This window comes from Lynx rufus, unplaced genomic scaffold (assembly GCF_022079265.1).
Source record: "Lynx rufus isolate CCGP_SWC_20201006 ecotype Redwood Valley unplaced genomic scaffold, mLynRuf1.p SCAF_2, whole genome shotgun sequence".
NCBI lineage: Eukaryota > Metazoa > Chordata > Mammalia > Carnivora > Felidae > Lynx > Lynx rufus.
Window position 1 is genome coordinate 74,641,049 of NW_025814834.1, and position 23,519 is coordinate 74,664,567.

General features: G+C 36.6%; 1 protein-coding gene across 3 annotated transcripts in view; it reads left to right on the plus strand.

Annotated features, from left to right (window-relative positions):
• The window catches only part of ACVR1C (activin A receptor type 1C), a 41,885-nt gene extending 21,869 nt beyond the window's left edge, over window positions 1-20,016 (plus strand). For 2 of the 3 annotated variants that reach the window (XM_047084828.1, XM_047084829.1), the window contains 6 exons: window positions 4,981-5,211; window positions 8,041-8,208; window positions 9,587-9,743; window positions 11,417-11,541; window positions 14,398-14,528; window positions 19,891-20,016. In XM_047084828.1, the coding sequence (XP_046940784.1) occupies window positions 4,981-5,211; window positions 8,041-8,208; window positions 9,587-9,743; window positions 11,417-11,541; window positions 14,398-14,528; window positions 19,891-20,016 (938 nt within the window). The remainder of the gene's footprint in view (window positions 1-4,980; window positions 5,212-8,040; window positions 8,209-9,586; window positions 9,744-11,416; window positions 11,542-14,397; window positions 14,529-19,890) is intronic. The other variant, XM_047084830.1, reaches the window with a different exon arrangement.
• Window positions 20,017-23,519: the final 3,503 nt, after the last annotated feature.

Genomic DNA, 23,519 nt, shown 5'->3' on the forward strand with positions numbered 1-23,519 from the left:
CCTGGTAAGTTCTGGTATAGAAACCTATTTTAGGATTTGATGAAGAGAAAAAAACGTCATGGCTGAAAGAGTTAAGTCTTCTCAGTTGCCTTGTCTGCCTTCAGGTGTTCCGAGTCTCACTTTTATATTCCTTCACAACTTATTTTTTGAAGCAAGAAAGAATTTCTCTTCTCCCCCCTGCCTCCGTTATGGTTGGTGATAATCGTTGTGGCTCTCTTAGTAATGTTTCATGGGCACAAACGTTACCGTACTTAAGGAATTGGGTTCTGGGGGAAAGATGTTAGTTGTGCAAAGTGGTATTCTTAGAGTGCCCTTGCTCGTGGTTATGAAAGTCTTCGGAATCCGCAGCATCCCCTGGGATGTGTGTGTGAAGTGAACAGAGCGCTGACCTGAAATCAAAATCAAGAATGTGTTCTAAAAGCATAGAAACAGAGATGATAGGGAACAGCACAGCACTCCTCTGCTGGCTGTTGCCGAGGTGAGATGGTAACTCTATTCCTCTTGAATGGAACTCCAGAACCCCTGGTGAAGCCATTCAAAATACGAGGCTATTTTATGGCCTTGCTGAGCCTTTTTCATAGCACAAACCATATGAGGGCATTTTGGGTTTCTGGTGACAGAGCAGATTCCTCCGTAATAACAGACTCTCTAATCTGGCCTTTCCTCATGTGTACATCCAGGAATCCTGAGGGCATGTGGTACTGCAGACATGTGAACTAGGGTGAGCCGAGGTGGATCACCTCAGAAGGCCCTGGATCCCCTCTTGCTTTGGAAGAATCATTAAGGATGATTCCCCCAAGCGGACTTTGAGAAACTCCCCAACCCATGGCCTTTAGGAGCGTGGCACGATTAACAAGGGCAGACGACAGAGTGGCGGTAGCATCTGTGTGAGCATCCGTATTTAACATGAAGCAGCTTTAGGCTCACCAGAGCCCAGAAAAGAGAGGCCTAATTATGTCATCCAGAGAGCGCACACAGTTTGTTGCTTCTGAGGGCAAGACTGCCTGCTCGCTCATTGAACAGGGTCGCAGTGTTTATGCCATCCCTGCATAAATTAGATAGCATGTTTTCAAAGGAGGAATATTGGAAAGAACTGTCTCCAAACTGCAAAGTTTGTAGAACTAAAATCCAAATTAAATTCTTGCATAGAAAGCTGGCATTCTTCGTTTAAAAGTAAAACTGTCCTGGGGCACCTGGGTGGCACAGTTGGTTAAGCGTCCGACTTCAGCCAGGTCACGATCTCGCGGTCCGTGAGTTCGAGCCCCGCATCAGGCTCTGGGCTGATGGCTCAGAGCCTGGAGCCTGTTTCCGATTCTGTGTCTCCCTCTTTCTCTGCCCCTCCCCCGTTCATGCTCTGTCTCTCTCTGTCCCAAAAATAAATAAATGTTGAAAAAAAAATTTTAAAAATAAAAGTAAAACTGTCCAGAATTGGTACTCAGTCCTCCCTATTACATCCTGGGGACTACTGTTCCCTAATTTCCTGAGCACTGGTGACATTCTAGGCACAAAATATGAGCACAGAGAGCTCTGATTTGTACCAGTTCCTTGAAACCTTATATAGTATCTTTATAAGGTTCAAGTGATTAAATAACCTCCTATTTAATATCCCCCCCCAAAACTTCAGTTCAATTGAAGATGTTAAATAGAAATGTGTATTTTAGAACTACTCCTGGAATATATTTAAGATGACTAAGAACGTCCCTTTCAAATAAAATTAATAGCGATATTATAGCTGGAGACTGGATATTTATTTATTTTTTTTTTTAATTTTTTTTTCAATGTTTATTTATTTTTGGGACAGAGAGAGACAGAGCATGAACGGGCGAGGGGCAGAGAGAGAGGGAGACACAGAATCGGAAACAGGCCCCAGGCTCTGAGCCATCAGCCCAGAGCCCGACGCAGGGCTCGAACTCACGGACCGCGAGATCGTGACCTGGCTGAAGTCGGACGCTCAACCAACTGCGCCACCCAGGCGCCCCTGGATATTTAGTTTAAGAAAGTAATCATGAGTCAGGACATGAAGTAAAAAATTAATATTAAGATTTGTGGTGTTTTTGTGCATCGTTAAACCTAAATCTGGATTTATTAACTGTTGGGCTCTTGTCTCTATATTATTCTAAGATCTTTTTTTTTAAGTTTATTCATTTTAGAGAGAGCAAGAGCGAGCAGGGGAGGGGCAGAGAGAGAGGCAGAGAGGGAGAATCCCAAGTAGCTTCCCCACTGCTAGCACAGAGCCCGACGTGGAGCTCGAACTCACGAACCACGAAATCATGACCCGAGCTGAAATCAAGAGTCAGACACTTAACCAACTGAGCCACCCAGGTGTCCCAGGATGTTCTAAGATCTTTCTTAAAAAGAAAGCTGTAAATATACCAAAGCACAGATGATTTTTTAAAATGACCAGTTTGAAAGAGTTTTAGGCACTTTTTCTCCAAGTCAGATACATACATTTGGCAGTGAGCACTGGCCAAAAATGCCTTTGGTAATCAGAGAGAATGGGTTCAGCTGCAGCAATGCCTCCATCATGAAAACTCATTCACTGAGAGGAAATCAGGTGGTTCTGCTTCCCCTTTGCTTTTCTTAATTGACCAGCAAACTTTAGGCAAAGGCAGTTTTGTTAGATGTTGAGAAACCAAAATCATGAAACTTATCCCTGACCGGGTCAGGGACACATTTCAAAGAGATAGAATACCTAAGAGGCAAGTGGACCGATGTCCTGCGGGACTGTTTCTGAGAACGGATTGTGTCTCAGGTGGCTTCTAAGAGTCTGGGCACATTGCTGCTTTCCTCTCCCCATATAACACTTCTGATGAGTAGTGGCATTACTGAAAGATACCTTTCCATCAGATAGGCAGCAGCTTCTACAAACCCTGGTTTAAAAAAACAAAAGAAGAGTGAAATGAACCTACATGGAGAAGCGGAGTCCATGTTTCTTCTAATGAAATTTCTAAGCGTATAAGCAGAACTAGATTGTTTGGAATGGTTGCCTTGAAAGATACCAAAGCAACTTTCACCGAATTTTAGTGTCTCAGCTTAATTGCCATGCTGAGTACCTTAGATGATGTTCTCTTACTTTGCCCATGGTCTGGGGCATTGGTCATGCACTTCAATTTGCGGTTTGAAAACACAGGCTTATCTAGCTCTGATGTGATGTTTTTGCGAGTGTGTGTGTGCAAGATGGGAGAGGGAGGAGAGAGTTTGAGATTGAAATTTGGCCTGCTAATTGTTAGTACAACTTTTATTGTGTGGCCAAGTAGTAAAATTGACTGTAATCTACAAAAACAGCCTTTATAGTTTGCTGCTGGAAGTCTTCCCAGCAGGAGAGGGCTGGGGGTGGGGGTGGTATCCACTGAATGGTGAGAGCAAGAGTTTGGACTGAAGACCTGTGTTTTAGTTGTAGCTCTGCCTCCCACTACGGCCTAGTTCTGGGCAAGTCTTCGATTATTGCGGGGCCCCGATTTTCTCATCTCTAAAATGATAAAGTTGGACTAGATGATCTCAGAACTTGCTGACCGTGGGGCTCCGTGACTAATTGTTAAGACCCATAATAGCCACCTTATAGTCTGTGCTTGTTTAGCCACAGTGGGTGGTTCTCACGAGGATGAGAACATCTGAATAAACTGTGGCACATTTCAGGAGCAGAGGCCGAAGCCTGCAGAGCTCAGAGGGCTGTTGCAGTGAGAGGTTCCGAGCCATCCCACTACAATGATAATAACTAAACATGACTTTCCAGAGTACGCTTGTACTGTAACCTCTTTAACTATTTTCCTCTAATTATAATTGTAGTAAGTACCCATTGTGGAAATTAAGAAAATGTATGTTAGACCAAAGAATGTCACAATTCACCCCGATTCCACTAAATAGAAATAACCGTCAGAGCATTTAATAGATTTCCTTTTTAGCCTTTTTTCCGGTGCCTATTTTGAATAGCTAGGTATGCTCATTTAGATGGATAGAATTTACTGTGCTATTTTCATTTAACGTTATCGCAAAAGTGTTTTCGCATGTCATTAAGAAATACCTCATAAGCAGCATCATTATCACTTGCTCTCAGTAATCCGTTCTCGGAATATTAAGGCCTAGCCATTATTGATCACTTAACATACCAGGTACTATGCTGGGTGCTTAACATGATTATTGATTCTTGGATTACCCCTATGGAGTAATCCCTCCATAGCCCCTGTTTTTTAGATAAGGAAGTTGAAGCTCAAAGAAGTTCAATTACTTGCTGGTGGTTATGTTGCACAGCTGAAATTTGAATGCAGGTCTTTGTTATCTGTTCTCTTAATCTCTGTACAACAATGTTTAACAATTTTTCTATTATCTGATATTTTTCCTTCTATTTCCTATAAACAATAACATATTAAATATTTTGACATAAATATTTCTGCATTTTGCAGTTAAATCTTTAAGAAAGAATTCTAGGCATGGGGTTATTAGTTCAAAGAACCTGAACTTTTTACATACACTCAGAATATATTTTCTTTGAATTTTTTTTTTGTTCACAGAATATCCATTTGATATTTTCTATGACTATACCTCACTTTTAGTGTAACGTGATTACCTCCCTTGATTATTGAATTTTATTCTTCACTTTGCAGTTTTACACAGAGAGTTCTTCTGCTTCCCCAGTTGTACTAGAAGCAACACATTTTAACCATTAAAACCTGACTGGTTTTGATGGGCAAATCGGGAGATTTGCAGCAATTCTGAAAAATCAAATATATGTAGCAGTAGTCTATGTTCAGGAAATTTTCATTTGTGAATATGAGAAGAGAAAATCATAGTAAGAATTTGGAGTATTCCTTTGAGCAATGGTTTGACATTAAGGTTTGGTATAATGGTGCTTGTTTCTTTAAAATCAGTAAAATTATTAAAGCGTTTAAATGTTTCCCTATTTGTGTGAAAATAATGGCCATTATGATGGTTCTTTTCTGGCACTCCCTTGTTTTTAATCAATTTCATCTGTTCTTTTGTTAGGTCTACCTCTGTTGGTTCAAAGAACAATCGCAAGGACGATCGTACTTCAGGAGATAGTAGGAAAAGGTAGATTTGGTGAGGTCTGGCACGGAAGATGGTGTGGGGAAGATGTGGCTGTAAAAATATTCTCCTCCAGAGATGAAAGATCTTGGTTTCGTGAGGCAGAAATTTACCAAACGGTTATGCTGAGACATGAGAACATACTTGGTTTCATAGCTGCTGACAACAAAGGTATTTTCTTTTTTTTTTTTAATTTTTTTTCCAACGTTTATTTATTTTTGGGACAGAAAGAGACAGAGCATGAACAGGGGAGGGGCAGAGAGAGAGGGAGACACAGAATCTGAAGCAGGCTCCAGTCTCTGAGCTGTCAGCACAGAGCTGGACGTGGGGCTCAAACTCACAAGCTGTGAGATCATGACCCGAGCCAAAGTCGGACGTTCAACCGACTGAGCCACCCAGGTGCCCCCAACAAAGGTATTTTCAATCTAATTGAGTTCAGCAAGTAAAAGTGTTATGTCTGTCATCAGATCAAACTAAATAATGTCCTTGTTTTAATAAAATCTAGTCTAATTTCTTTATTGAGGATAGAAAATGCTTTTCCTCTTCTCCACAGATAAACATACAGATCCATACAATAAAGGCAGGGCAGACAAGTGATATGAAATCATGATGACGCCATAGCCAGGTTGATATTTAAAGTATTTGGTGACTGGTTTGGCACAAGAATCGACCAGTCAGAATAGAAGATTCAACTGGAACAGAGTCCTGAGAGAACCCTGCAGTGCTAGCTTTTATGCCTTATTTTCTGGTTCGTGGAGAAATCTGGAGGCACCTTGTCAGGGGTTGGGGTGGGAGGTGGGGGAGGTTGCTTTGGGTGTCTAGGGCAAAGGAATGGATTGGAATTTTGAATAGCAGCTGTTAGCTGATGAGGACAGAAATATTTCAATATTTTAATAACTGGCACAGACATACCAATGAATGCTAGCTGAATATCCACCTTTGCTAGGACGGTACCTCTCATCTGTATGAACAGGCTTCAACTCCAGAATTCCAATTTTCCATGAACATTATCAGAATGGCAGCCAGCAAATCAATTCTAGTGAAATGTTCTATTAATGTACTTTGAGCATGATTTATATGTTGAGGCTTAACATCAACAACCCCAAACAGTATCACTTTTTGAGTTTTGAGGAGCAAGGCAGAACATCAGTGTCCTGGTATTTAAATCCGTATTTGGAAAATATGATGTAAATCCCTGAGTTATCAGGGACTGGGTATGAAGTTTATGAGTTACCTGTACTTTCTTCTTTTTGCATAGATTTTAGTCATCTAACTGTGCATTAGTTCCCTGAATAAAGGGAGACAAGGCACAAAGGAAGCAAAAGTTGACCCACTCAATGTTTTTAATTTGAATCAGTAATATTCATGAAGAACTTTGGTGAGGTAGAGATTGTAACATCTATCTAAAAAACAGATGATCTATGGGTATCAGGGACTCACCATCACCTATGGAAATTAAAATCTATGGTTATTTTGATCTATTATAAGCTTTATTGTTATTAATTAGATGACATAAGAGAGGCCTGGAGTTATTGTACATTTTGGTAGCAATTGTGTTTGCTGGTGGTTTGTGTTTTTTCATGTGGGTAGGTATAGACTGAGTAAAGCCAAGATGAGCTTTAAAAAGAAAGATGTTCTTTCCAAATTCTCAACTACGTATACTTTGAAAATATATCCAGACTATCAAAAATGAGACATTTCTTAGTGAGCTAAGAACTTTTCCTTCCTAAGATTGAGTTGAAGCATACCTACTGATTAGATTAATTAGCATTGTTGTCAACGCAGTAATGACTTTAGTTATATGGATCATCTTGATGGGTGGGTCTAATTTAATCATAATGTTTATTTGATTATAAAAAACAATAGGCCCAAAAGACATCATCCCTGATGGTCTCCTTCTTCAGTTTAACTGGTCTACCTGTCACTGGCTTACTAATCAGTGGCTTTGTGCATGCTTTCAAATGACCTCTAACATCGCTTTCATCCTCATTTTTAAATCTTTTGTGGTACTTACAGTTCCATTGGTTAGTCAACTCTCTGACAAAGACGTTGTTGTGAGAGGACAAAGGTAGCCATTGGCGTTGAGCAGAGAGAGGGTTAGGAGTAGGGATTAGTTTTATTCATGGTCAGTTTATTACTGAGCTTTATCACGTTATGTTGATTTTTGTATTCCTAGGAAATTTTATTGCTACCCGGATTTGGAAATTAAATATTTGGATTAAGAGTTAGCTTTTGTAAATAAAGCATTTAATAGGAAAAGTCCGGAGCAAATGTTTATTATGGCTTCCTTCTCTGAGCATCAGAACTGGTCAGGGCTTCCCAGGGCTGTTGTAGACCCCATTCCAAAAGCTAAAACTAACTCTAGGGACTCTAATACCTAGAGAAGTTTTAAGCTAATTTCTGTTCTGCTAAAAATATTTCATAAGCTGGATTACCTTTTGGTTAGATGAAGTAAATTATTTGAAAATGTTTCATAACTGGCTCTTAATGTAAGCATTTGGGGAAAATCAACTTCATATTTTGAAAAGTGAACAACATGAACATTCTTAGAATTTTCGGACTTTTATTATAGTGATAATATTTTGTGTACATTTGTTGCATTTCTGGTTTTTATTGGAAAAATCTTTCTTAAAAGCTCAGAGTGATTTATAGCACAACACTGAGCCTAAGAGCATCTGTCAGTAGTTTTTCCTATAATGTGGTGTTATCAGTGTATAGAGAGAATAAGAAAGAACTTGTTCACTTATCATAATTACTCTCACAGCTTCCTATAGCTACAGTATGTATAACAGGTTTTATTATATCAACATCTTCAGGGATTCAGTGAGAAATTTTACTGTACTAACTTGGACTGTCAGTATCATCACTAAAGTAATTAACTTTCCTTTGTTAACAATACAGATTTATTTTCAATACTGACATTTGCTAAAAGCCTTTGGTTTCTTCCTTAACATAATACAGTGATTTTTAATGCAACAAAATGATTTTTTTTCCATTTAGATAATGGAACTTGGACTCAACTTTGGCTTGTCTCTGAATACCACGAACTGGGCTCCTTATATGACTATTTGAATAGAAACGTAGTAACAGTGGCTGGCATGATCAAACTGGCACTTTCCATAGCGAGTGGTCTGGCCCACTTACATATGGAGATTGTTGGTACACAAGGTACGTGTTTTCTTTCTAAGTTCTCTCTGCTTCAATATGAGGATGGAAACACCAAATTGTGTTTTAGTGCTTCCTTGTATTTTAATTTATTCCAATTATCAAATGTAAAGAAGCACTAAGGTACTTTATAAAACTGAGGGTATTATCATGATGCAGGCAATTGTCATCTATATACTCACCATTGTGTATATTAGCCATAATAATGTTTTTATACTGGTGGCTCTGGCTTTGCCATTTAGCACATACACCTGGGAGATCTTACTTGGGGCGGGGGGGGGGGGGTGGGGGGCAAATGCTTTATATTCAGAGAATATTGATAGCTTAAATATTTACCTTTGATAACTAAAATAATGGGAGATGGTAATGTGATCTTGAAAAGATATTTACATATCATGTATTCAAAGGCCAAATAATATGCACTGTCCTTACTATTTATTGAGTTAATAGAGAATTGGCTCTAGAAAGTCATTAGTCCGGTCGGGGCAATAATTCTCTAATTTGGATTCATGGGCCCTTTAAACTCTTAAAAACTACTGAGGATCCCAAAAGTGTTTGTGTATTTGGGTTCTACCTGTTAACATTTACTATATTATGAACTAAAATTGAGAAATGTAAAAAATATTTATTAATTTACTGAATGCTAATTAACTGATTAAATGTGAAATACGTTTCAAAAATTTACGTCTTTTAAAAAAATTGCATCCTTTTTTTATAATACAAAAACCATATCTAGTGAAAATAATGGTTTTGTTTTACATTTTTGCAAATCTCCTTAATGTCTGACTTAATGTCTGGATTCTCATGCATGTTCTTCATCCACTTGGTTCCGATATGTTGTTTTGGTTGAAGTATGTGAAGAAAAGGTAATATCACACAGATATGTATTCAGAAAAGAGACTCAAAGACTCCCAGGGATTTTAGGGTCACATTCGAGAACTGCTGGTGTAGGGTAGTAAAAGTTTGAAACATGTTTGTAAGAGAATATTTGCTATATTCTCACGTGGTTGTAGCGATGCCAATTCTTTCCCTGTTCATTCAACAAAAATTTATTAGTGGCCACCAAGTGCCAACAAGTGTTCTGAGCATCAGAGCCTTGCGGATGAGCAAGACACAGGCCTTTAGGCAGCTTTCAGTCTAGTTGGGAAAGACAGATAGACACACATGGGAATGAACAATATAGCCAGTAATAAGGGTTCTGAAGAAGGCAAAACGAGGTACTCTGTGGAGAATGACTGGGGATGTGGGATGTGTGGTCAGGCAAGACTTGTCTTAGGAGGTGACATTTGAGCCAGGTCTTCAACGTGATTGCCTTTGGAGAGAGTCAATCTTTAGTAACAACAACAAAAAAAAGGAGTATTTTTTTTCTTATGCTTCATAGGTAAACCTGCGATTGCTCATCGAGATATAAAATCAAAGAATATCTTAGTGAAAAAGTGTGAAACGTGTGCCATAGCAGACTTAGGGTTGGCCGTGAAGCATGATTCAGTACTGAACACTATTGACATACCTCAGAATCCTAAAGTAGGAACCAAAAGGTAAGATGACTAGCTTTGGTAGCACCCTGAGACATGTGACTGCCTCCCAAACGTGACGTCATGGGATGCGTGTGTGCATTTTGGTGTTTTTGGTGGCGAGTGGTCTGAATGGAAAATCATTAGGCCCCAGAAAGCAAGAAGTCTTCTGTGGGTCATTGAGAAGTCAGTGGCATAATGCTTATAAAGCAGGGACAGGTGGCATTTTAGTTGTATAGACAGTAGTCATTTGGGTAAGGAATCCAGTAGATAGGTATGGTGGAAGAGATGGTGATACATTATTTTTCGTGCGCCACTTTCTGAGAATACATTTTCCTAGGGATAGGAGGAAAAACATGTCATCAGTATGTAGCTCCTCCAAAGCCTTTATACTTATAAATGTACTGAAACTCAGGGCTAGATCTATTTTTTCAGGTTCTAAACAAGAGATGTAGAATCAGTATATTGAGCAAGGTAAGTGAGGGACTCTAAATAAATACATACATGTGCTATTGTACTCCCTTAGTATTTAAGGACGTGTAACAGTTTTTGTATTTACCTGGAATTGTACTTATCCTTAAGTCTCCCAAACTGATGTATATTAAAATAATAGGAGTTTGGACATATTTCCCACGTTCAGGGAACAGAATCTCTGAAGGTTCAGAACAAGAACGAGATAAACAGAACATACTGCATATGTATTACGACAGGCCCGTTGGGAGTGAGATTTCTGGTGTTTTCTTGTTCTGGCCAGCCTGTAGCCAGCATACTTCCATTTCCTTTTATTTGAACATCAGGCTCATGCTCCTTTGATATAATTCCTCCAAGCCAGATTAGATTCCAAGCCCATCACTCTGAGCTCTTCTCTTGGTTCCCTAGAATTTAATGAGGCCCCAGGAACGCTTCAGGGCAGTTTGTTCAAACCAGGCGGCCCTATGGGACCTTTCTTCTTTTCCCTCTGAAAAGCAAACTTCAGCTTGCCCATATGACAGTCTCCACATTAGGGACCCCCAGGGAAGCCTTGGATGTTGGATTCATTAAGAGGATCTAAAACTTTTAAGAGTTTGGGAGAGTACTGCATCCTGATCTTAATATTTTGGGAAATCATCAAAATCTCCCTAGGATAGCTAGACTCAGTCAGGTCCCGTGGCCTGTAGATATCTTTTGTTTAGTTTTATTCAAACAAGGTTGTAATTTTCTTGTAGCCAATGTATATTGTGTATATATTTTTTGAAACCAGTATAAAATAAAATTGTTCATTCTGAGAAGGTATTTAGGGTATGCTGCTGAGCACTAGCGTTATTGTCCTGGGCCCACCATGAATAAGAGATGCTTCTTGCCCTCAAGGAGCTTTACATGGCAACATTTGTTGGTGGGAGTTGAGTTCCCTCTTTCCTCCTGAGTGCTTTGTTTACTGAATTTCCCTCAAGCTTGTTTTTTGCAAGTCATTTGGCTCCTGGCACTTGTGCTTTGACACTGAGTAGGGTGACCTCTGGTTTTATTTAAAATTTTTTTTAATTATGGTTCATTCAATAACTGTATTATTTAAATTTAATTTATTACAGTGACTTAGATCTACTTTTAAAAATGATGTAAGCTATCCTAATTTATATTTTGTGACAGGATTTATTAAGATTGTATTTTACTGGATTGCTGTAAAGTCATACACAGAATCTGAAATGTGCATGTTTTTCAAGGTATATGGCTCCTGAAATGCTTGATGATACTATGAATGTGAATATCTTCGAGTCCTTCAAACGAGCTGACATCTATTCTGTTGGTCTGGTTTATTGGGAAATAGCCCGAAGGTGTTCAGTTGGAGGTAAGATGTTGGGGATAATTTTGTATCTGTCTTTCCTTGATGCTTTGAATATAAGATATGATTTTGTATGTATTATTTTCTAAGCACCATATTGAATCATTTTTTAAAATTTAAGAGACTACCTTTTAGGGGTAGCTTTCCATTGGCAAAAGTGGAGCACCCTACGTATAATGCTGATTTTATATTGTGATTACTGCTTAGGTGGGAGTGACATTTCTCCTGATAATTCTGATTTTCTTAATGATATTTTGCCCAGCACTTGAAAATTTTCTTCAGTTTGTATGCAGTTAGCTGTATCCCTACTTAACATTTTTTTTTCTTAGTGTTTATTTTTGAAACAGAGACAGAGAGTGAGCAGGGGAAGGGCAGAGAGAGAGGGAGACACAGAATCTGGAACAGGATCCAGGCTCTGAGCTGTCAGCACAGAGCCTGACCCGGGGCTCGAACCCACGAACTGTGAGATCATGACCTGAGCTGAAGTCAGACATTTAACCGACTGAGCCACCCAGGCACCTGCTATATCCCTACTTTATACCAGAAATTAAACCCAAAGATGTTAAATGACTTAACAAGAGCCATAGGAGTTGAAGTCTTCTAGCTTTCAGGCTTTTCCTGTTTTGTTTTGTTTTTCCCTCTGTGATAATGCATGTGGAAGAGAGAAAGCGATGGTGGGCAGAGGTGAGCATAGACTAACTTCCTGACTCAATGCTCCTAGCAGTTCAGAGATTAATAATGAGAGGAAGAGTTTGAAAGGATGAAACCCTACAAATGCAGTCTGAGGGAGTTGTGGCCTCAGCAGAGAAAAGTTAACTACTGTTAGAAAATGGATTAGAGTTTTCACTTCCAAGGAAGAAAGACTTAAAACTAAGCTATGGTTTAGCAAATTCCTGAATATCTGACTTTAGGCAAGTTACTTGGTCTCACTTTCCTCATCTGTAAAATGAATCATAGAAGTGACCCCTTGGGCTTTGAGGATCTAACAAATTGATTTAATTAATTAATTAGTATAGAGCATGCTTATAGTAAACATTCAATAAAACAACTGTCATTATCAAACCAACTTCAGTTTTTATATTTCGCATTGATGTCATTTTGCATTACACTAATCTCATTTTTTTTAAATGAGTAAAAAATTTTTTTAAGCTTCCAAGGTTAAAATTATACTTGAATGAGAAAACATAATTTTCCCCCTTTTATTCACAGATGAAATAGTACACCATTCAGGAAGATGAAGCTATTTATAGAAGCAATAAAATTACAGTAGGATTTTGGAGCCAGGGATTGAGTTCCAGATCTGCCACTTACTAGCTCTATGACCTTTACCAAATTTATGACTCTTTGTGCCTCAATTTCCTCCTTCTATAGAGTAGGGATAATACGGTTCCTCTTTTAGTCTGTGGATTTGAGAAATAATTAGTTAAAATATGTAAAGAACGGAGCGCGGGGGTGGCTCAGTTGGTTAAGCGTCCGACTTCGGCTCAGGTCATGATCTCATGGCCTGTGAGTTCAAGCCCCGCATCAGGCTCTGTGCTGACAGCTCAGAGCCTGGAGCCTATTTCAGATTCTGTGTCTTCCTCTCTCTCTGACCCTCCCCCGTTCATGCTCTGTCTCTCTCTGTCTCAAAAATAAATAAACGTTAAAAAATAAATAAAAAAATTAAAAAAAACATGTAAAGGGCTTAGGACAGTGCATGGTAAAAAGCATGACTCAAACATGTTTGTAACAATTTTTTTTAATTCATATTAATAATTGTCTAGATGTGCTTTTAGGTCATTGTCTTTAAATTTTCTTCAACTATTGAAATAGTAATTTGTGAGGGCACATCTTAAATATTTTACATTAAAAGTACTATAGTTAAAACAATTTTATAAGGAAATTCTCAATTTCAAGTAATATTCTGATAATTTAGATCAGGTCTTTGTATTTGAGACTCTTTTAATATGAACCTTCATGTTGAACTGTCCATATTTAGTACCTTTGCTGCTTCTTTGGCACATTCTCAGGTATGGTACTTCTATAATCCAAATGTAAGTAACACAGCATTTAAAAGATTGCCCATCAGTTTTCAAAAAGAGTAAGCTATTCTGTTTTGAAAAGGTTATTTCATGGAGAAACATACTTTATTCCCAGAGCAATGAGGCCATGCTATAAGTTTTTTAATTAGGCATTACTTTTGAATTGCACAATGGTATTTTATATAAATCAGAATTTACATAATCTTTATAATTATGTAAAATATTTTATATATTTACATTTATATCATTGTTAAAATCCTGTAAATGTGATGTATTTCTATAAAATCATACGTAATTGGGGCGCCTGGGTGGCGCAGTCGGTTAAGCGTCCGACTTCAGCCAGGTCACGATCTCGCGGTCCGTGAGTTCGAGCCCCGCGTCAGGCTCTGGGCTGATGGTTCAGAGCCTGGAGCCTGTTTCCGATTCTGTGTCTCCCTCTCTCTCTGCCCCTCCCCCGTTCATGCTCTGTCTCTCTCTGTCCCAAAAATAAATAAACGTTGAAAAAAAAATTTTTTTTTAATCATACGTAATATATAATATGTAATTGTCAAAATTATATACTTCATAAAATAGATATGTTTGTTTTATATAAGATATATGTAATTATCAAAATTATATACATTTTCATAATATAAATTTTATAAACTTACATAATAATTATTCAGCTGAGTGCTTAATACCTATATCTTTGGTTTCATAGTGACACAAAATTTTATTAAACCTGACTTTCCAGTTTCCCAGGGTGCCCCTTGTACCTAGAAGACATAATTGGTTGTCTTTGGAAATAAGCGTCTTTGTTTATTATTCACACTAGGAAATTTATCATGCAAATTTCTTATAGGAATTGTTGAGGAGTACCAGTTGCCTTATTATGACATGGTGCCTTCAGATCCATCAATAGAGGAAATGAGAAAGGTTGTTTGTGACCAGAAGTTTCGACCAAATATCCCCAACCAGTGGCAAAGCTGTGAAGTAAGGCTGTGTTCTTATATATGTTTTACCTATTGTAATTCTGAGGTAAGTTACCAGGGAAGGTTTTTGGAGACCACATAGTTCTTCTCTCTTAATCTAGGCATCCAATTCTTTCCATGTATGTAAGTGTATGTCCTTGCATCAGTCCTCAGAAAGATTTTAGTTCTTTTAGCTATATGTATACAGAATGCTAAGTTAAGTGGCAGTAACAGGCCCTGGTATCCCAATGACTTGACACAACAAGACTTGATTTCTTGCTGTGTAAAGTCCCCAACAGGTCAGGCAGCTGTGCTCCCTGTGCTGATTCAGTAATGCAGGTAACTTTGATCTTGGGATGCTGCTGTCTCAACGCATAGTTTCCAAGTGTCTAGGTCAGGCACAGAGAGGAGCTGGACGGTCACACGTGGCTCTCTGATGCTCTGGCTTCAGGTGAGTCACATCATTTCCACTCATGGTTCATAGACCAGAGTCAGTCACACAGTCCCATCTGACTGCAAAGAGGCTGGTAACTGTAGGGACACAGACATGTTTGGTGTTCTATGTCCATGCCAGACAGAGTATTACAATTTCAATCATCCCTAGAGTCACTAAATTATTTCTAACCCCTAACTTGCTGAAGTTTGAGCTTATTTCCTTTCATCAGAAAAGCCTCCTCACGGCCAAGACCTTTGTTATCTCCTCATGCCCAACAGCACAGACAGTGACCACCATGGAATATACACACAATAAATGGTCATTGCAGTGCTAGTTTGGCCCTATGTGAGGGAAGAGACTTTTCTAGTTTGCACACGGAGAAAGAAGGGAAGATGAGGCAAGGACTACAGACCATCTAACTAATTCCAGAACTGTTTTAATGCTTTAATCTCTCCCAACCCCCTTATATATTCTACCATATTTAATTGTAATATGTGAGGTCTTTTGAAAGTGACATTTTTAGTTTGGCTTTATCCTAAGGGTTATTTTATACAGTAGGTTTTTTCCTCATTTCCCCCCCTCTTTCATGTTTTATTCAATTCTTTTTCCACTTAAGGAAAGATTTATGTCTTGATATTTCTATTTCATATAGGTATCTTATCCACTAATTATTTTAGAAGAAGAATTTGAGACATTTACAACCAAACTGAAATTAAGTGCGTTTTTTCTAAAATTAATCATTTCATGTATATGGAAGAGTATATAACATATATGTAAAGTATAAGTATAATAATAAAATGAGAAGCAGTGAATTCACTACCGAGTTTAAAACGTAGAACATTCAAAGATTCCTTGCCCCTCTGAGAGATTACTGTTATGATGATTTATTATTGCCTTGCTTTTTTGTAGGAGAAAAAATATATATGTTATATATATGTATTTTATATATATATGTATATGTATATATATATACACACACACATACATACACATACACTAAAAATGTATTGTTTACTTTTGTGTAATTATGAAACATATTATTAAAACTTACTATAGATACTCTTCTTAATTTCTTTTCACTTTCCCTTATAGATGTATATAGCATAATCTGTTCATTTTCATATCTGTGCAGTAGTTCATTATATTGCTAGAGTAAAATTTCTTTTTCTGCTCTTTGTCTTATGTGTGATTTTAATATTTTTAAACAACATGTGTTGTGGAAAAATTTCTTAGAGTATAAAAATGTAGATTCTTTTGGGGTGTCCATATAGATGATCATGTCTCCAAATAATGAGAGTTCTAGCACCAATCCTCAAGCCTTTTCTTTCTTATTGCAGTTTCTAGGACTTCAATATAATGTTGCCTGAAAGTATTGATACTGGATATCTTTGATTTACTCCTTAAAGTTTATGTATTTCCCCTTTGGGTATGATACTTGCTGTAGGTTTTGTTTCTCATAACTTTAATCAGGTTAAATAAAAGCTGACTTTGTTTTGATAAAAACTTTCTTCCTCTGTATGAGGTGATGATATGGCCTTTCTCCTTTGTCTCTAAATGTGATAAATTGCATTTGTAGATTTTCCACTGTTAAACCAACCATGCATTCCTAGAAAAGATCTAACATAGTTTTTATGCAAACAATTTTGTACATTGCTGATATAAGCGATTTTTGTCCATTTGTGTCCAGTATTTAGTTTTCTTATTTTGTATTAATCTCATGAGATACTCATGTGATTTTATACCATTATTGTGTGTTGAGACTTAATATGTTTATCATTTTCTTTATTCAACATTACTTTTTGCCTCTCAGAGCTTCCTTCTAAGATCATTTTCTGATTTCCTGATGTGCATTCTTTAAATGTATTTTATATAAATTGGTTTTTTAGGAAGACCTAGTGGTTGTAAGTTCTTTCAGTGTTTGGGTATCTGAAAATTTATTTTGTTCTTTATCATAAACAAAGTTAGGTTCATAGTTATTTTCTCTAAATAAAGTTGTTATTTCACTGTCTTCTGGCTTTCATTATCACTTTTGAGAAGTCAACTGAGTTTTGTTTTGTTTTCTTTTGTTTCTTTTTTTTTAGTTCATTTATCTTTTCTTTCAGACTACCTTAAGAACTTCTCTGTCTCTAGTATTCTGCAGTTTCTCTATGATGTATTTGGTATAGATGTCCCTTGATTAATCTTTCTTGTAATTTTGGGACTTTCTAATTCCAAGGATTTGTGATGTTCTTCAGTTCTGGAAAATTCTGCACCATTATCTCTTCAAATAGCTCCTCCTCTCATTGTCTCTCTTACCCGTTTTTAGAGAACTCATTGGATGCATGTTAGACCTTTCAGTTTTTTGCGTGTCTTCTATTCTCTCCTGTTTTCCATATTTGTATCTTTATGTAGCATCTCATATTTATCTTCCAGTTCACTAATTTGGCCCTCAAATTGTGTCTAACCTGCCACTTATCTCATCTATTTAGTTTTTTTTAAATAAAAAAATATTAATAAAAAATATTAATGATAATATTAAATAGTATTAAAATTATTCATCTTTCAGGTCAAGAAGTTTTTTTTTTCAGTCAGAAAAAGGTAGTGAGTTTATTAGGTTTTTTGTTTGTTTACTGAAGTATAGTTGAGACACATTATATTAGTTTTAGGTATACAACATCGACAACCCAATACATCATGCTGTGCTCACCACAAATGTAGTAGTTACCATCTGTCAGCATACGATGCTATTACACCACTATTAATTATATTCTCTATGCTATATCTTTCATCCCTGTGACTTATACATTTCATAACTGAAAGCCTGTACCTCCCACTCCCCTTCATCTATTTTGTCCATTCCTCCCACTGCCTCCCTACTGATAGCCATCAATTTATTCTCTGTTTATATGGGTCTGATTCTGCTTTTTGTTCATTGATTTCTTCACTTGTCTTTTAGGTTCCACATACAAGTGAAATCATGTGATATTTGTCTTTCTCTGTCTGATTTATTTTACTTAGCATTATACCTTCTAGGTCCATCCATGTTGTTGCAGATGGCAAGATCTCGTCCTTTTTCGTGGCCAAGTAATATTCCACCATAGATTTATATATATATTTATATGTATATATAGAGAAGATACATTTCTATTTATATATAGATATAGATGTAAATATAGATACATTTAATTTATCCATTCATCTATCAATGGACACTTGGCTACTTCTGTATGTTGGCTATTCTAAATAATGCAGCAATAAACATAGAAGTGCATGTATCTTCTTAAATTAGCATTGCTGTTTTTTTAAAGGGGGGTGGTGGGTAAATACCCAATAGTGGAATTACTGGATCGTACACTATTTACATTTTCATGTTTTTAAGGAACCTCCACACTGCTTTCCACAGTGGCTGCACCAGTTTGTATTCCACCACTAGTGCACAAGGATTTCTTTTCCTCCACATCCTCATGAACACTTGTTATTCTTACCTCTTTGATTCTAGCCATTCTGACAGGTATGAGGTGATATCTCATTGTGGTTTTGATTTGCATTTCCCTGATGCGTAGTGATGTTGAACATCTTTTCACGTGTCTGTAGGCCATCTGTATATCTTCTGTGGACAAATGTCTATTCAGGTCCCTTGCCCACTTTTTAATCAGATTATTTGTATTTTGTGTGTGTTGAGTAGTATATATAAATTATATATGTTGGATATTAAGTCCTTACCAGATACATAATTTGTGAATATCTTCTCTCATTCTGTAGGTTGCCCTTTCATTTTGTTGATGATTTCCTTCTCTGTGAAGAAGCTTTTAACTTTGTTGTAGTCCCAATATTTTATTTTTGCTTTGGTTTTCTTTGAAGAGTTATGTCACAATGTTTTATTGGTACTTTTTCTTTTTTAAAAAATGATCTTTTTAACTTATATTTTGAATTTTCTCTTTGCTTTTTAAAAATTTATTTTTTATATATTTATTTCATATTTTATATCATTTAATTCTAGCATCTAATGTTTTGATGGGTCTGATTTTACTGTTTGTTGTTTCACTTGATCCTTGTTTATGGTACTTTCTTCACTCTTGTGCTTGAATTTTTGTCATGATCTTAGGCTTGTTGCTTAAAATGCTTAACATTTTAAGGCCTGAGCTTGATTTTTTTTCCTTACCAAGAGTCAAGATTTAGGTAACTTACAAAATTTAGATAATTTATAAAATTATTAGATAATCTAAATAAATTTAGATAATTTACAAAATTCCTTGTCAGACTGATTCATCCTTATATTCAGGACTTGGCAAACATCTTGACTTGACACCTTCTGTGTACTTTGGGCTGTGTTTCCTAACTTTCACATGTTGTTCGTCGATTCTGAAAGTCTAGACTATGAGATCAGCAGATGTCGCCAGAGCGGCCACTTGATTCAATGATTTCTTGCATCTCTCTGGATTCATCTTTTCTCATTATTTTCCTTTCTGAGTATTTATTTATTTACCAGTTCACTGTACAGGTTTTATTTTTTAACTCAGAATTTTTGATATTTATACTTAGATCATTATTTTAAGATGGCATAATTTACATACGCTAAAATGCACAAATCTTAATATACAGCTTGATGAATTTAGAAAAAAGTATACACATATGTACCTACCATTCAGACCAATGTATGGGGAATTTGCTACTCATCCCATATCCCTTTTTTGGCTTTCATGGCCTTTCTCAGATTTTAAAAACTGGCCACTTTTCCATATTCCCAGAAATCAATGGATTGCACTTTCAATGAAAAGTTAGTTTCTCTAATGTTAATGTGTGTGTTTTGACTGGATTTTTAAGGAGGTTGGGTCCTTATCTTTTCATATTGTTTTAAGTTTACGATTTTCTTCATAGCTTAGCATCAGTTCCTGGGTTTGTGGTTATACTTCTCTTGTACTGTGTTTATGTGATGGGCTAACATGTTTGATATTTTTCTCTTTTAAAGGCACTCCGAGTCATGGGGAGAATAATGCGTGAGTGTTGGTATGCCAATGGGGCAGCCCGCCTGACCGCCCTTCGTATTAAGAAGACTATTTCTCAACTTTGTGTGAAAGAAGACTGCAAAGCCTAATGATGATAATTGTGTTAAAAAGAAGTCTCTCACAGCTTTTCTTTTCTCATTTTCCCTCTTTATGTGAATGTTGTTGCCTTTTTTTGTTGTTGTTCTACCTCAAAGATAATGCAGGACAGTATTTAAGAGCCCAAAGGCAGCATGAAAAATAACTCTAAAGTCAAGCATGGGCAGGAGTTGACTTCATCCCATCTCTGTGTTGTCTTTAATTTTATTTTGAAAAGCAACACATCGATTCATCTTTTTTATTTAATAAGATATGACAAAAATGTAAAATAAGCTATATAAAAATAATACAAGCCATTAAGGTTTTATTTTACTTGAATCAAGAGCACATGAATGAAGAAAAAGAAATGTAAAAGCATTTTTTTTTCCTGAGACGAAAACAGTTTCATTAAAAATGTGAACTAGAGCACATTATATCTCAGCAGAACTCTAGATGATATAATCTGTGGTTTTCTCTTTTTTTTTAATTAAGAAGGATCTTTTAAAAAAGTAAATATTGCTCTGAACTTCAGTGTCTAAAACATGTAAAAGGGGAGCCGCTCGGTTAGAAGGTGAAAGTGAGGTCAGAAGTAGCCACTTCCTTGGCCTTGTCTCTTCCCAGTGTCCTGCTCTCCATAAGCCTCTACCACAGCAGCCCCGCAACAGTGTGAAAGCCACTAAAATTTTTACTTCCTCTCATTTCCAAATGAGACATCTGACAGCTTGACACACTGAGAAATCCCAAAAGTCACATAGCTAGTGGTGGCGCTGGACCTTGGTCCAAATCTTGTGATAATCTGTAGACTTAGCCAACTTCCTCCTTTCCCTTAAAATCTGTGTAGTTCTTTTCTCCCTATGCAGAAACAACATCTTTCATGGTGGTATTCGTGGTCTAGTCAAACAGAAGACAAATCGGGTCATTTTGCACAATCATAATGGACCTGCATGAACTCTGACAATACTCATTGGCATTTTCCTCATGGAAATTTCATAGTCCACCCGTTTGTTAGATAAATATTAATGTTTTCTGCATACTTCCAGAGATTAATCGGGCATATAGATCCATTGTTAGAAGATGTCTTTCAGATTTATTTCAGAGGTCCCTACTACTTTTGTACATACACACTTAGAACAGAGGGAAGAGGAAAGCAGGAGATGTTTTGAGAAAAATTAAGAAAATTCTTCAGTAACTGTAAATAAATATTTCCCTACTCTTTCAAAATGAGCAAGTAGATGCAGAAGAAGCCTGATGATACTTTTGGCTTTATTTTACTTCCTGTGGAGACAGAAGTGATGAATTCTGAATAATACATGAAACATTGAGTATTTCCTTCAAATCTGTAATTCTCCTTTGGTAAAGGAGATTTAACATGCTATCTTTTATTGTCCTAAAACACTGCTTCCTAAACTCTGTTCCTTAGAACACGCTTCTGTTGAGATGTTCCAAGGCCAAAACCATTCTTTGATAGATTCTTAGAAAGTGATATTGCACATTAGTATATCATGTGCTTTGAGGAATATAGCAGTTAAGAGATGTTACTTGAATTTCTTTGAATTAGATTTCCCAAATTATTTGACCTTGGAACCCTTTTTTTTTTTTTTTTTTTTTTTTTAATTTTTTTTTTTCAACGTTTATTTATTTTTGGGACAGAGAGAGACAGAGCATGAACGGGGAAGGGGCAGAGAGAGAGGGAGACACAGAATCGGAAACAGGCTCCAGGCTCTGAGCCATGAGCCCAGAGCCTGACGCGGGGCTCGAACTCACGGACCGCGAGATCGTGACCTGGCTGAAGTCGGACGCTTAACCGACTGCGCCACCCAGGCGCCCCAGGAACCCTTTTTATTAAGAACAGGGCAGACCTTTTTACTGTCCCACATTTTAGTGTTCTACAAAGCATAACTTGAGTAACAGTGTTCTAAAGGATATATCTATGTATTTTCATGTAGAGCACAATCTATTGGTTATAATTAATTTCACTATGGAAATATGTTACTGAACCCATCTTCGTTTGACTGGGATAAGATATCGAAGGTCCAAATCTGATGGCTGTGACACTGTCATTCATGCAGTTATCCATTCATTAAATAAGATAGGGGACCCCATATCTTCATTGCCACAATATGGGGGCCAATAGAGAAAATATGGATACGTTCTACCCCTGGGGATTTTAAAAGCCAATTTGGAAATGGGAACAGGGATGTAGGTGTTGGGTTGGGGGAAGGAAATAAATTGACAAATAGAATACAAAGTAGAAAGTCTTGAATTCTGTAAGACAGTGGGTTCCTGAAATTGCTTTCAATCTGCAAAACATTTAGACAGTATCTTCATTTGATTATTGCAGACATCAGTTTTTAAAGTGACTATGTGAAGGGATTTTAAAAAGAGCTTATGTGAAGGGGTAACCTTGTTTGTGCTTGTTACCTTGATTTCTCAGAGATTGTTTATGAATATATGAGAATGAAATTATTTATTTACTGTAGTTGTACTATAGCTACATGGTTGTCAAAATAAACAAGAATAATATCTCCTGTTTTATTCACTTATATTGGGTGAATATACTTATTTAATTTTTAAGGGAATGTTTTAACATCCCCAATTTTCCTTGACACTGTGCTTTATAATTTATTTGAGGGTGTCCGAATATGATTCCATATTTTTTTGGTTCAACTTTTCCTCTAGAGGAATCTTTACCTTTTGAGACGTTTTTCTTGTTTTCATGTTGGTTAACTGTAGCTTCTAACTAGTCTTACATCTCAATCACCAGATGCACTTTTTAAGAAAAGAGGTAGGTTAACAAAAATGATTAAAAGAAAAGTTAAAAGTTCTAATTTCTCTCAACTCTCAACATGATTATAAATAGAAAATATGCACTTACAAAAATAGGGTAAAGTTTAGAACATAAAACAAATTTATTGTATATACGTATACTGTTAAACTTCATATTATTTGTTTTTGATGAAGTATCATTGTGTAGTATTTATTTCATTTGAATTGTGTTATAAACAAAAAATATTTTTCATAGGCTCAATGTGTCATTGTTCTTTACTCCTTTCAAATATTTTGACTTTGGGTATAATTTAAAGCTTGGGGAATGCTATTTATGAAATGTCAGTACAAAGTGGTGATGGAGTTTCTATGCAGCATCACTTCCTTAAAATAAGGGAAACATTATTTGTCATCAATATTACAGCATGAACTTGTTGCCTTTAAGCTACACGTTTAAGTGTGTAATTGGTAAAGATTCTGTTGTGTGCTTGTGTGCTTTCTTCTATGTCTAAAGTATTTGGCATGTCACATCTAGAATTGTTAATTTATGTTCTGACTTGAAAGTGAAGTGAAACATGACTGTGTCGTGCACTATTTTAGGCATAGCACTTGCTTTTCATCTTTATACTTTCAATTAACTTCGCATTTTAAATTTCCATGATTGTATGAAAATAGTAACCTGGTTGCAGTGTCTGAAGACTTCAAAATCAGCTTTTATCTTAAAAGGAGGATCTGTGATAGATTCATTAGG